Here is a 12,433-nt window from a genome sequence, read left to right on the forward strand (position 1 = left end):
TTGACTTCATGATTGATGTGTTGCATTTTATGCATGAGTAGATTTGGATAGAGTGTATGGTGTGACTCTATTAACATGATTGGATGAATGTGTAATATAGATTATTGTTCTATACTTGTATGATTGTTTATTGAACTTTAGCTTACCCTTCTATTTTCATGTGGATGGACTGCGATGATCATACTTTGTATGAGAGCAGATCAATGCTAGCTTGGAGTTGAGGTCTGCTGCTAGACGATGAGTTTTGTCCTAGTGTTAGAGTTACCTGGTAGGGTAACTGTTGTTTGTGTTTGACCGATACTAGGGAATATTATTTTGGATGACTGTACATATATATATATATATATATATAGTGTTATAATTTGTATTTAGAAACTTAGTTATTATTATATTTTATATACCCTGTATGTATGAGTTGTCACATTTAATATTTCTTTTTAGTCTACTTGTAATAGTGTGATTCCACTAAGTGTAGGGATCATGGAGGGTCTTTACACTCAGTATTGTCGATCAAAATTATATTATGATCTATTAATTACAAGAAAAATAAGTTTTAAATAAATAAGATTTTGAAAATTATCATTACAAATTAATAAGTAATTAAATAATAATAAATTACTTCATGCTAAGATTAATTATATATCCAAGTATAACAAATCTAAATTTGTAACTACAAAATCATTGAATTTTGAATTTGTAATAAGAATGATAATGGTGGTGTAATAATATTATTAGACTATTAATATAATTAAGTAATTTTTCATAAATTTTTAAGTGATTGTTCTAACTTGATCGAATAGGTGAATTTGTTTAAGCGAAACAATTTTATCATATTTCTTTTTCTTTAAAACATATCTCATTCTTTATATTTTTTTAATACTTTTTCTGTGAATTTTTCTCTTCTCATATTTAACCACCAAAAATATCTTATTTATAAAATGCATGTAAATAAAATAACCTAATTTTTATTCTCTTTTTTTTTTGTTGTTGTAAAAACACAATTAAAAAATATAAGATATTTTTAATAATTATATAATATTATTCAAAAAAATTATACATATTTAATAATTATTAATAGTGGTGACAATAACAATGATAGTGATAATATCAATGTTAGTAGTATCAATGAAAATATTATTGTGAAATAAATGTAGAGACAAACTAAAAAAAAAGAGTAAAATTTAAGTTTAAGATTTTTTTTTAATGTGAATGAAAAAGTGTTTTTGAAATTGAGTTAAAATGTATTTCAACCAACAATACATTTTTCTCCTTAATTTTAAAAAATAATATAATGAAAGTTGAGAATGAAAGGAATAATAGGCATAAAAGAAGTTTGTTGATATCCACTTAGAGAGGGGCAAAATGGTGAATCTATAGACATAACAGAAATCAGTTGAGGAATTTTTCAAAACTAAGATTTGGAAAGTTACTTCAACTGCTTCTTCTACTTCATTTGGCGCTTCAATCATTTCTCTCTCAGACTAAAATCACTCTTCTCCTACAATGGAGAATCTGATACAGTTGGTGAACAAAATCCAGAGAGCGTGCACCGCACTCGGCGATCACGGCGAGGAAAGCGCCTTGCCTACTCTCTGGGACGCCCTTCCCTCCATCGCCGTTGTCGGAGGACAGGTCATTCTTTTTCTTTGTGTTTTTCCCATTTTACAAGTTCAGATCTTGAAGTTGCAGCACAAATCATCGTTCTGGACATTTTTCGAAAGTCACGACTGAAACCTTTGTCTTGGCTTATATATATTTTGGATTTTATTGGTAACCGATTTTTCTGTCATTGATCCTATAAGCAATGGATTGGATTGAATTAATTTCGTAATTGCTAGGGATGAAGAGTTTTTTAAGCATGTTTTGCAATTTTTTATTGTTTCTTATGAACGTTTCCGTTTTGATTCATGAGTTGTAGTTAGTTCTTCAATGATGTTTTATTCAAACTGACAGAGTAGCTTGTGATTTTGTTTGTTGATTTGTTGCTTATTGCATCCTGTGATACATTTAATCTAACTTTGTCAGATTTGAGCTCCTGTTATCTTTGTCATATATTGCATAGACGGTGCAACGAAAGAAGACTAAAATCTATGTTTCTTTATAGATAATGGATGATTAGATTTTTTTACTGATTAACTTTAGCGTTTCCATTTTATTTCTAGTTGTCATAAATATGTACAATTTAAATTTATCCGTTATTTTTAATTGGCAGAGCTCTGGGAAGTCTTCAGTGTTGGAGAGTGTTGTCGGAAAGGACTTTTTACCCCGTGGATCTGGTAATTTAGTCAGTCAATGGTATAAGTAGTTATAAATGTACACCTTTATGATTGTTTCTCTTGCTCTCCCCCTTTGATGAGTTTCTGGATAATTGAACCACTATTTTATGCAGGGATTGTTACTCGGCGTCCTCTTGTTTTGCAACTTCATAGGCTTGATGAAGGGAGAGAATACGCTGAATTTATGCACCTTCCAAGGAAGAAATTTACTGATTTTGGTATTGTTAAATAAAACATTTTCAGATATATGGTTTAATGTACATCAGTGTGGTAGAAATTAGCATGTAACTTTATCTTATTTATTTATTGTTTATTTTTTAATAAATGTTGCTAATGGATTATGATTATTTCCTGAAGCGTGTGTTACCTATTGTTCTCTTTTGCGGGGGAGTGAGTCATCAAATGTTGCTAATGATGACTTGTATAAGTTTGCATTAACTAGTTTTTTTTTTTTGAAGTTATGAACTTATGATTTATATGTTCTGTTCCTCCCCTAGTTACTAATTCTACCCTGTTCTGCAGCTGCTGTTAGGCAGGAGATCGCTGACGAGACTGACAGAGAAACAGGTCGCTCCAAGGGTATTTCATCGGTTCCCATCCATCTGAGTATCTACTCCCCTCATGGTGAGATATAAATATTAGCAATAATTTTTTTTATAATGTAGTGAGAACGAAGAACATCCATAATTCAATTACTTTTAAGTTTGAACTAGTCAGTTGATTGTCTGTTTCCTATTGCCATCATGTTGGCTGGTATTGCTATATATTTATCAATGATTATTGCTTGCGCAATACAAACCATACTATGACAATTACATTCTACTTCAGCACTTCATGAATGTGCATCAATTTTATCTTTGCTCTTTTTTGGACACAGTATTGGGCAATTTGGTTTGTGTTGCTTGCACAATACAAACCATACTATGACAATTACGTTCTACTTTAGAATTTCATGAACGTGCATCAATTTTATCTTTGCTTTTTTTTTAGACACAGTATTGGGCAATTTGGTTTTCTCATCAAATAACACATTGTTGAAATCCTATTTAAAACTGGAGTTGAATAGCAACTACTATCTTTTACTTCAGTCTTAGCCTCTGTCTCTTATGAGTTACTTTTCAAATTGTCAATATTATAAGAGCAAAAACTTATTATACTTGGCTTGGCACAAATTGTCAATATAAGAGCATAAACTTATTTTACTTGGCTTGGCTACATACAGCTTGTTTGTTCTTGTTCCTTTTTTTTTTTCAATTCAATATTATTGTTTAGGCACCCATTTCATGCATCGAATTTGCTGACTTGGCAGTTGTCAATCTGACATTGGTTGATCTTCCGGGACTTACTAAAGTCGCTGTTGGTGAGTTTGGATGATTGACTTTTTGCTCGTCAATCAAAGTTATAATTAAATTTCTGACCACCACTACATTATAAATATGGAGTGTAATGACAAAATGTTGCCTGGGGAATCGCAGAGGGTCAACCAGATAGCATTGTGCAAGACATTGAAAACATGGTTCGATCATTTATTGAAAAGGTAATTATTCTTATATATAATGACATCATAAATAGTGCATGCATACAGGAAAGATTTTGATACATTTGGGAACATTTATTTGTTATGAGGTGAGACATTTTAATACTTATGAACTCTGTATTCAATTTAAGCGATCCATTCTGATCTAGTGTCTGTATTGAGTAATCTTACTCTAATAGTAGTTAAATGCTTCTCCGTAGTTTATTTGTTTAGATACATGAGCTCCACTGGTGCAAGCTAAACTTCCTGAGCATGTCATTGAAAGTAATACTGAAACTTATCACCTGATACAGCCGAATTGCATCATTTTGGCAATATCTCCTGCCAACCAAGATCTAGCTACCTCTGATGCAATTAAAATTTCTCGTGAAGTAGATCCTAAAGGTAAGATGCTGAACATAATTTTTTGGTGACAAAGTACTGCTTCAGTGGGATTATGTTATTTGAAGTTGCCCATATTAAGTAATTTTATAAAATAACTCAAGCTGAAGTAAGAAAGATGTTGAAAATAGAAACCTAGAAGGGTTGTATCGTGACATCTGCTGCAAAGCACAGTATGCAGTAGATTGATTTATGTCTCTTGCGTTGTGCTTCTTAAATCAATAAATTCTCATATTTGTACAGAATGTCAGGTTCAAATTTCCTTAACATATAATGGGTAAATTCAACTTTGATGAATACCAAATTATGTGACTGAAATTCTATTGAGTTATTATATCAAGTATTAATTTATAGTACATGCTTGTACAATATTTTGTCATGGTTTGGAACAACAACTTAAGAGCAAATGGTTGGACTGGTTGATGTGTTTTTAGAGATACAACAACTTGGTCTCTTCAAGTTTCTACGGTCGATTTCATTACTGAGCATCAGAATTTTTCACTTATAGTTCTCACTCGTGCTTCTTGATTTGTTAATTACTCAATGTTATTTGACCTCTACATTAGTAGACAACTCAATATTTTTACAAGCAACTGACTACATGATTAGATCATTAGATTAATATGTGGTTGAAGGTCGCTTGTTTATGAAACTTGTTTTAATTTTTAGGGGAAAGAACATTCGGAGTTTTGACAAAGATTGATCTTATGGACAAGGGTACTGATGCAGCTGAGGTAAGCATTCTCTCGCCCCTCTCAATACATAAATGGTAGGCTATAGTGCAAGGTTTGCCTCTTGCAAAATCTTTTCTTTTTGGTGTCCTTTGACCTAGTATTTGGCGCAGGAAGAGTTATTTTGTAGTTTCAGAAAACTATGTTTACAGTATAAAAGTAAAATTACAAATATGTGGTAGAAAAGTGTCACATGGGTAATCGTCATTTGGTGATTAAAAGGGCATTGTTTCCTTTATGTTGGATACATGGATATCAACTCAGTTGAATGGAGGATGAGGACATATCTTGCATATATTTAGTGTCATTGTTATGTTTTGGCCTATATTTACCTTTACATGTCTAAGCAAGGTCATAAAACTTAAGAATCACACAAACAACCTTTTCCTTGGAGTTGATATTTCCTTTTTAACTTAGTTTTTTCTTTCCTAAGATTACTAAAATTAAATTTGTGAAGCTCATAATGTGGCTTCCTTTGTCTCTTCTTTCCTTTTCTAGATCCTTGAAGGGAAATCATATAAGCTCAATTATCCTTGGATTGGTGTTGTTAACCGCTCCCAAGCTGATATCAATAAACAAGTTGATATGATTGCTGCTCGGAAAAGAGAGACCGAGTATTTTGCTAATAGCCCAGAATATAGACATCTTGCTTCCAGAATGGGCTCTGTGCATCTTGGAAAAGTGCTATCTAAGGTATGCTGAATTGTGGTCCTAGTAGGAGGAATTACTTGAAAATTGATATTCAATTGATGCATTGACTCTGGGTGTGCTAGTGGTGTTTCCAAATTGCTGAGTTGGTTATTGTTTTTTTTTTTTTTAATGTTTTTTTAAATATATGTTTAAATTTTCAGCATTTGGAAACTGTCATCAAGTCTCGGATCCCAGGCCTACAATCACTCATTAACAAGACTATCATTGAATTGGAGACAGAATTAAACCGTATTGGGAAACCTATTGCTGCTGATACTGGTGTAAGCCACTTCCTTTCTCACCCCTATCAACCGATTATATAATTTTTTTTAACTAGTAATCTTCTTATAAGTACTAACTGCTCTTCATGATTAAGTTATGCTTATTTTTGTCCCTTTACCCTTCTTCCATTTGCAATTATAAGTGAATGAATAATTAATGTTCTTTCTCCATTTGCAGGGGAAGTTGTACATGATAATGGAAATCTGTCGAACTTTTGATCAAGCATTTAAAGATCATCTTGATGGCATGTATGTCCTCTTTACCTTGTCGTTTGGTATGCAATTCGAATTACATATAAATCTATGATATGAGATAGATCCAGTCTGACCTTGGAAATGATTGAATGTCAACAGACGGCCTGGTGGTGAGAAAATTTACCAAGTATTTGATAATCAATTTCCGGCATCTTTAAAACGGTTGCAGTTTGACAAACATTTATCGATGGATAATGTGCGGAAACTAATAACTGAAGCAGATGGGTATCAACCTCATCTCATTGCTCCTGAGCAAGGATACCGTCGTCTTATTGAATCTTGCTTGGTATTAATTAGGGGCCCTGCTGAAGCAGCTGTTGATGCGGTATATATTTTTATACAAATATATAAATACATTGCTACGAGGTGCAATTTGTAACGTGTTCTTATAAATAAATTATATGAGAAAATTGTAGCCGACTTCTTTCTCCATGTTCCTTTAGATACGAGTAACCAAAAAATCAAATACTGCCATTACTCAGGCGTAAGGAAAGTTTGCATTTCTTTCCTTGGCAAAGTTAAAAGTCTCTTTGAAATTTTATATTGTGGGTTACTTTATTTAAGGCGAAGTTGAAAATCACTTTTGGAAAACCGAGGGGCATCTTTTTATGTTGCATTATTCATTTAATACCTTACTTTTATAATGTTTTCAGGTTCATGGAATTTTGAAGGATTTGATTCATAAATCTATGAGCGAGACATTGGCAAGTGGCAGATTGCTTATCTTATCTTTTATGTATAGAGTTCTAAACATGTTGATCCTGCAGATATTTTTATTAATCAATACAATATTAAAGTTAATATATATTTTTCTGGTGTTTTAATGGGGTTGCAGTTTTCTTTTGATTGTAGGAATTAAAGCAGTATCCCACTTTGAAGGTAGAACTGGGAAGTGCAGCTGTTGATTCATTGGAGAGAATGAGAGAAGAAAGTAAGAAAGCAACTTTGCTTTTGGTGGACATGGAGTATGGCTATTTGACTGTTGAATTTTTCCGCAAACTTCCCCAAGACGCAGAGAAGGGTGGAAATCCAACTCATTCACTTTTCGACAGATATAATGATGCTTATCTTCGTCGAATTGGTAAGCGACTGGAATTTAAGTGAGACCATGTGATATTCGATATTTTATTCCTAGCTTGTATAGTAATTCAAATAATAAAAGAACTAAAGGAGTCCATTAGCGACGTACTATAGTTGTATTCAACACATTACATGAGTGCATAACATATAACCCAACATATGGTCATGAAATTAGAGCCCATGTTTTCATTTTCCTTTTACTGAGATTCCTTGAATATAAACAGCTACGACTGTCTTGTCCTATGTGAACATGGTATGTGGGACCCTGAGGCATACTATTCCCAAGTCCGTAGTTTATTGTCAAGTGCGTGAGGCTAAGCGCAGCTTACTGGATCACTTCTTTACAGAATTGGGGAAAAAGGAGGTGAGCTTTCGATATTGTGTTCCTTGAAGGCATGTCTGATGAGAATGCACCGAGCTTAGTTTTTCATGATCTACGTATTGTTTTTGCAGGGAAAACAACTAGCTTCACTACTGAATGAGGACCCGGCAATCATGCAGCGCCGCACCTCCCTCTCAAGGAGGCTCGAGCTATACAGAAGTGCACAATCAGAAATTGAGGCAGTTGCATGGGAAAGGTAGAGAGCACCTGTGCCAATTCTCTGGGGATTTGAATTTTTTAGGAGAACGGGGGTGGATTTTTTTATTCATTATCGAATTATTTATACAATAAGAGTATTCTTTTTTTTTTGACACGGATCAGTAAAATCACTCTCACCTTTCCAGTGATACTCCTGGGTTTGGTTGTTTTTTCTGATGTAATTCAATTGTATTCATTTATTCCTACCTCGTCAATAAAGTAATACATTATTCATATGTGCTCGCTCTTTTTTTAGGAAGGAAGAAGATTGGATTGGATATATAATAGAGTTAACTGGGATATAACAATTAGTTAGGAGTAATGCAAGCAGCACTTATATTTTCTTTTTAAAATACTCTTGAAAATAAATAATTTTTTTTTGGGTGGATTTCACTATTGAATCAAGAGAGAAACTAAAAGGCTTAATTAAAACTTATAATTATTAAAAAAGATAATGAATAAAAAAGAAAGTGTTAAAAAAGAGTATAACGACCCACCGTGGTTCTTACACTCAGAAGAATCGCACTAAATACTAGTAGACAAAGAAAAGATATTAAAATTAGATAACCCATACATATAGGTATATATATATAAGAATAATAATAACTAAGTTTCTATGTACAAAATATAACACTATATATGTATAGTCATCCAAAAAATAATATTACCTTAATGTCAGTCAAACATAGACAAAATATTTATCCAAAATGACAACTCTAACATAAGGACAAAACTCCACGTCTCACAGTAGTCACAGCAACCATGTCCAACCTAACCCTGATCTACTTTCATACACAGTATGATCATCGCAGTCCATCCACATGAAAACAGAAGGGTAAGCTAGAGTTCAAAAATCAACCATGTAAGCTAGAGTTCAAAAATCAACCATGTAAGCATACAAATAAATGTCTATGCTACACCATTATCAAGTTACCAATCATACTCATAGAGTCACACCATACACTCTATCCAATACTACTCATGCATAAAATGCAACTCAACAGTCATGAAGTCAAACACTATACACTTCATCATAATAGAATTCATGCAATAATAGCAACATCATGACAAATATCAATGCATATCAATCATCTAATGCATCGTCACACATTCACTTAAGAGATCCCCCTAACAGCAGAGAAGTATAAGTGACATCTCAATCCTACCGAAACCACCCTAATCGTTTTCACGTCCAATGCGCCCGCTCGGTCACAGCTAACCAGGATATAAATCCTCACTCGGGTTTACTCGGATGATGTCACTTACACAGTTAGAAGTCTGATTCCACGGTCAGGTATAACACAGCAGGGTCAGGCTTACCACGACCTTGACATGCATTACCAAGTCACTTGTATAGTTCGCCCACCGACTATCTGCAAGGAACCACGCACCTTCCCCAATACTTGGTTAAGGAAATAACCCTCAACCTCATACCCCGCTCCAACACTAGCTAAGGAATTAAAGGAGACTCACCCAAACCAGTGGCCTATCTAAGCACCACTTTCACCCAAAACAAGTGGCTTATCTAAGCACCACTCTCATTTATATCAGTGGCCTATCCAAGCATCACTCCCAAGAGACTCTATGTGAGCTTTTCCAGTTCGAAAACATTTTCCCTCTCCTCAAGTCTTAGGCTAGACACATGCCATAAGGCATCACATGCAATAATGCATCATACACCATATATGGTCAATCCACCATCATGATCAATATCATCCTCATATGAACATACACACATGTCATATCATATTTAAACATTCATACATATCATTACCAAGCATACATATGAAACATACACCACCCTATATCATATATCATACATACATGATCAAATCTTCAACTTTAAACATGCATAAGCATCATTTTCAATTAATATTACTAAACATACTCTCACCCGGCACAGCTAGCTTGCGCCCGACCTAACATCCAACCCGAGAGCTCTAAGGCTCCTCCACGCCCAGCGCAGCCAACGCGCGCCCGACCCAAACTCAACCTGAGAGTTCTAAATTTATCCATGCCTGGCGTAGAATCCCCACACCTGGTGTCCTTAAGACAAAGACGCATAAGAGTTTACATGCCCGATGCACCCATCCTGCGCCTGACGCCATCTAGACAAAGACCTTTAGAGGTCTCCAAGCCCGGCGCGCCTACCCTGCGCCCGGCGCCTATCGCGCCCGACGTGGTTCTCCTCATGCCCAGCGTGGCACATCCAGAAGCCCCCATCTCCAATCACGCCTAGCGCGACTAATCTCGCGCTCGGCGTGATTGGGAAATGGCTACCTCTGATGAATGCACGCCTGGAGCCAAGAACATGCGCCTGACACAAATTTAAACAGCCACCCCAAAACTTTGAAAATTTCCCCCAACACCTGAAAATCAGAAAATCCAGCCACATGCAATCCATACAACGTAATTCATAGACTCCATACAATTTGAAATTAATCTCAGATTCAACATGCACCCACTCGATACATCAAAATCATCAAAACCCAAATTTTTCCCAAAAACCTCGAAAATGAGGAATCTTTCAATTCAGCCCTTGATTCTAAAAATTCATGCATCCATTGAGTTCCTAAACTCACATGCAACTAAACAAACTACATTCTAGCTTCCCTCACCTGAAAGTTAGCTCAGAATAACCAAGAATTGAGAAGAAGAAGGATTTCTCCCGAAGCTCGACCCGCGAACTTCAATCCACCAAAAACAAGCTTCCTAGCTTGAATTCCAAGAAAAGACAGAAGGAATTAGTGATTTAGAGAAGAAGAATCAAACAGAGAAATTTGGGAGAGAAAGGAGCTCACGAACCCACAGTCCTTCTCTCTAAAACTTCTCTCTAGAATTTCTTTGAGAATGAACTTATGAGACTCGCTTCTCAGAAAAAGCCTTATATACTTTTCTCTCTTTAGCACCTACTAAACTATGAACCAACTTACTACGTTACAAAGAGCGTCCGTAGCATTCCTTTATTAGTTGTCAACAGTTAGATGGAGTTCACAATTTGTTAAGTGCTCACTGCTGCTCAATAACTAGTATAAATAAGAGTAGCATTGTATATCATTCGGCATTTTTAATCGAATATGTTACTCTTTGAAAATTTATTTCTGTCAAGCTCTCTAATAAACGTTGGGGTGAATTGAGATACGTAAAAAAATAAATAAATTTGAGGAGATGAGAACAAACCCTACCTTTTTATGTAGGAGTGATGAAAAATCTAGATCCCAAAAAGAATGTATGGACACGGAAAGTACATAGAGATTAAAAAGAGAGAATACAAAGTATGACTACGACGTAGTATTTTCAAAACTATCTTTAACTGAGGCAAGTCGGATACATACATTTGTAGTTGTTGTTTAGCAATGATTTCTGGTTCTGAACGCCGTTTTCATGGCACATATAAACCTGAAAAAGTAAGAAAAGAAAAAAGAAAAAACATATGGAGGTGCGGGGAATCGAACCCCGTGCCTCTCGCATGCGAAGCGAGCGCTCTACCATATGAGCTACACCCCCAATTGAAAGTATCATGGTGGACATTATATTTGAACTTTTCCTGTTTACTTAGTGAATTTTTAAATAAATGTTTAATGATTAGTTTGGTTAAGAGACTTATATTACATGATATCCCAATTAGAAGATTAAAAAACATATTTCAAAATATAAATATATATATATATATATAAATATATTAAATTATATTTTACATCTTCTATAATATCAAAGGGCAATAGTGATGACATCAGAATGAATTAGCAACTCAAACAGTCAAACTGAAACGTGAATGTAGCAGTGACGATGGCATAGCAGTGTAAATCCCTTGGTTCATTCAGAGGGAACGATAAATGTTCACAAATTTAGCATAATGCATGGAGGTTGTACGGCCACGGGTTCAACCTCCGCGGTTTGACCACGTTTTGTGCGTAATACAGCTCACACACATTTTGTATTCTCATGCCACATAAATAACCTCCATAACTACTAAATAACAATTCACAAAAACTAACTAAACCATATTAAGCAAACGACCAAAGCATCTTCCACCTCGTTGCATTCAGTTTCTTCATCTTTATCTTAATTAACTACTTCATAACTTGTGGAATATATTTCTCCATATATAATTTTCTTTTCTGGGATATCGTGTTCATAATCTTGCCTGATTTTCATAATGGAATGGTCTGCAAAATCTGCTACAAGGGCATACCTTGATACCCTTCAACTGGTATTTTATTTTTTATTTTAACCATCTGAATATGTAATGAATCAATTCAAAGATGATCTGATATATATATTTTGTCGTATGTGCTTCGTATTCTTTCCTTATATTTTTTTATCACAAAATTGTGTAAAACAGCCCCTTAATTTTAATGGCATTCTACATTTTTTACTAGTACGAGTTGTTCTATAGTATTTTTTTTTTCTGTATCAGTTTATATAAATTATACTGTGCTCAAAAGAATCAAGGAGTCCAGCTAAGTTGGATTAACAAGTCTGAAATATTGTAAAATCCCTTGATACCAGATTCGATTGTGGTAGATAAAAAAATATTGTACTCAAATGAAAATGGATGTAAGTCAATCCCTAATTAATTTGTAGTAGAAGTTTCATAAAACACAAACCAGGCCAATTAA

At 34.4% G+C, this 12,433-nt stretch overlaps 2 protein-coding genes and 1 non-coding gene across 5 annotated transcripts in view; 2 read left to right on the top strand and 1 right to left on the bottom strand.

The window, feature by feature from the left end:
• The first annotated feature begins 1,418 nt into the window (after positions 1 to 1,418).
• Positions 1,419 to 8,045, top strand: LOC109809306 (phragmoplastin DRP1B). 3 transcript variants are annotated; one of them, XM_020372569.3, is made up of 16 exons: positions 1,426 to 1,632; positions 2,213 to 2,276; positions 2,390 to 2,494; positions 2,799 to 2,900; positions 3,586 to 3,636; positions 3,752 to 3,813; positions 4,107 to 4,197; positions 4,864 to 4,928; positions 5,424 to 5,618; positions 5,777 to 5,896; positions 6,075 to 6,145; positions 6,251 to 6,476; positions 6,805 to 6,855; positions 7,004 to 7,232; positions 7,456 to 7,595; positions 7,685 to 8,045. In XM_020372569.3, exons 1-16 carry the CDS (start codon positions 1,504 to 1,506, stop codon positions 7,811 to 7,813), a joined length of 1,830 nt encoding a protein of 609 aa, XP_020228158.1. In that variant the 5' UTR covers positions 1,426 to 1,503; the 3' UTR covers positions 7,814 to 8,045. The 3 variants fall into 3 exon arrangements, with proteins under 3 accessions (XP_029129126.1, XP_020228158.1, XP_082931017.1); XM_083074891.1 differs by lacking the exon at positions 1,426 to 1,632 and having other exon boundaries at positions 2,238 to 2,295; XM_029273293.2 differs by lacking the exons at positions 7,456 to 7,595; positions 7,685 to 8,045 and having other exon boundaries at positions 1,419 to 1,632; positions 6,805 to 6,887; positions 7,004 to 7,131.
• Positions 8,046 to 11,245: 3,200 nt separating this feature from the next.
• Positions 11,246 to 11,318, bottom strand: TRNAA-CGC (transfer RNA alanine (anticodon CGC)). The gene has a single exon. It is a non-coding gene; the product is annotated as a tRNA-Ala (tRNA).
• A 286-nt stretch (positions 11,319 to 11,604) lies between these two features.
• LOC109806925 (uncharacterized) overlaps positions 11,605 to 12,433 on the top strand; it is a 5,620-nt gene continuing 4,791 nt past the window's right edge. Inside the window, exon 1 of the mRNA XM_083074892.1 lies at positions 11,605 to 12,024. Within this exon, the coding sequence (XP_082931018.1) occupies positions 11,971 to 12,024 (54 nt within the window). The 5' untranslated portion in view covers positions 11,605 to 11,970. The remainder of the gene's footprint in view (positions 12,025 to 12,433) is intronic.

This window comes from Cajanus cajan, chromosome 5 (genome assembly GCF_000230855.2).
Source record: "Cajanus cajan strain Asha chromosome 5, NIPB_CcT2T_4, whole genome shotgun sequence".
Lineage (NCBI taxonomy): Eukaryota > Viridiplantae > Streptophyta > Magnoliopsida > Fabales > Fabaceae > Cajanus > Cajanus cajan.

Coding starts and splice junctions, on each gene's coding strand:
- LOC109809306 (XM_020372569.3), top strand. CDS start 1,504: ATGGAGAATCTGATACAGTTGGTGAACAAAATCCAGAGAGCGTGCACC. Junction 1,633..2,212: donor TCGCCGTTGTCGGAGGACAG/GTCATTCTTTTT, acceptor TTTAATTGGCAG/AGCTCTGGGAAGTCTTCAGT. Junction 5,897..6,074: donor CTATTGCTGCTGATACTGGT/GTAAGCCACTTC, acceptor CTCCATTTGCAG/GGGAAGTTGTACATGATAAT.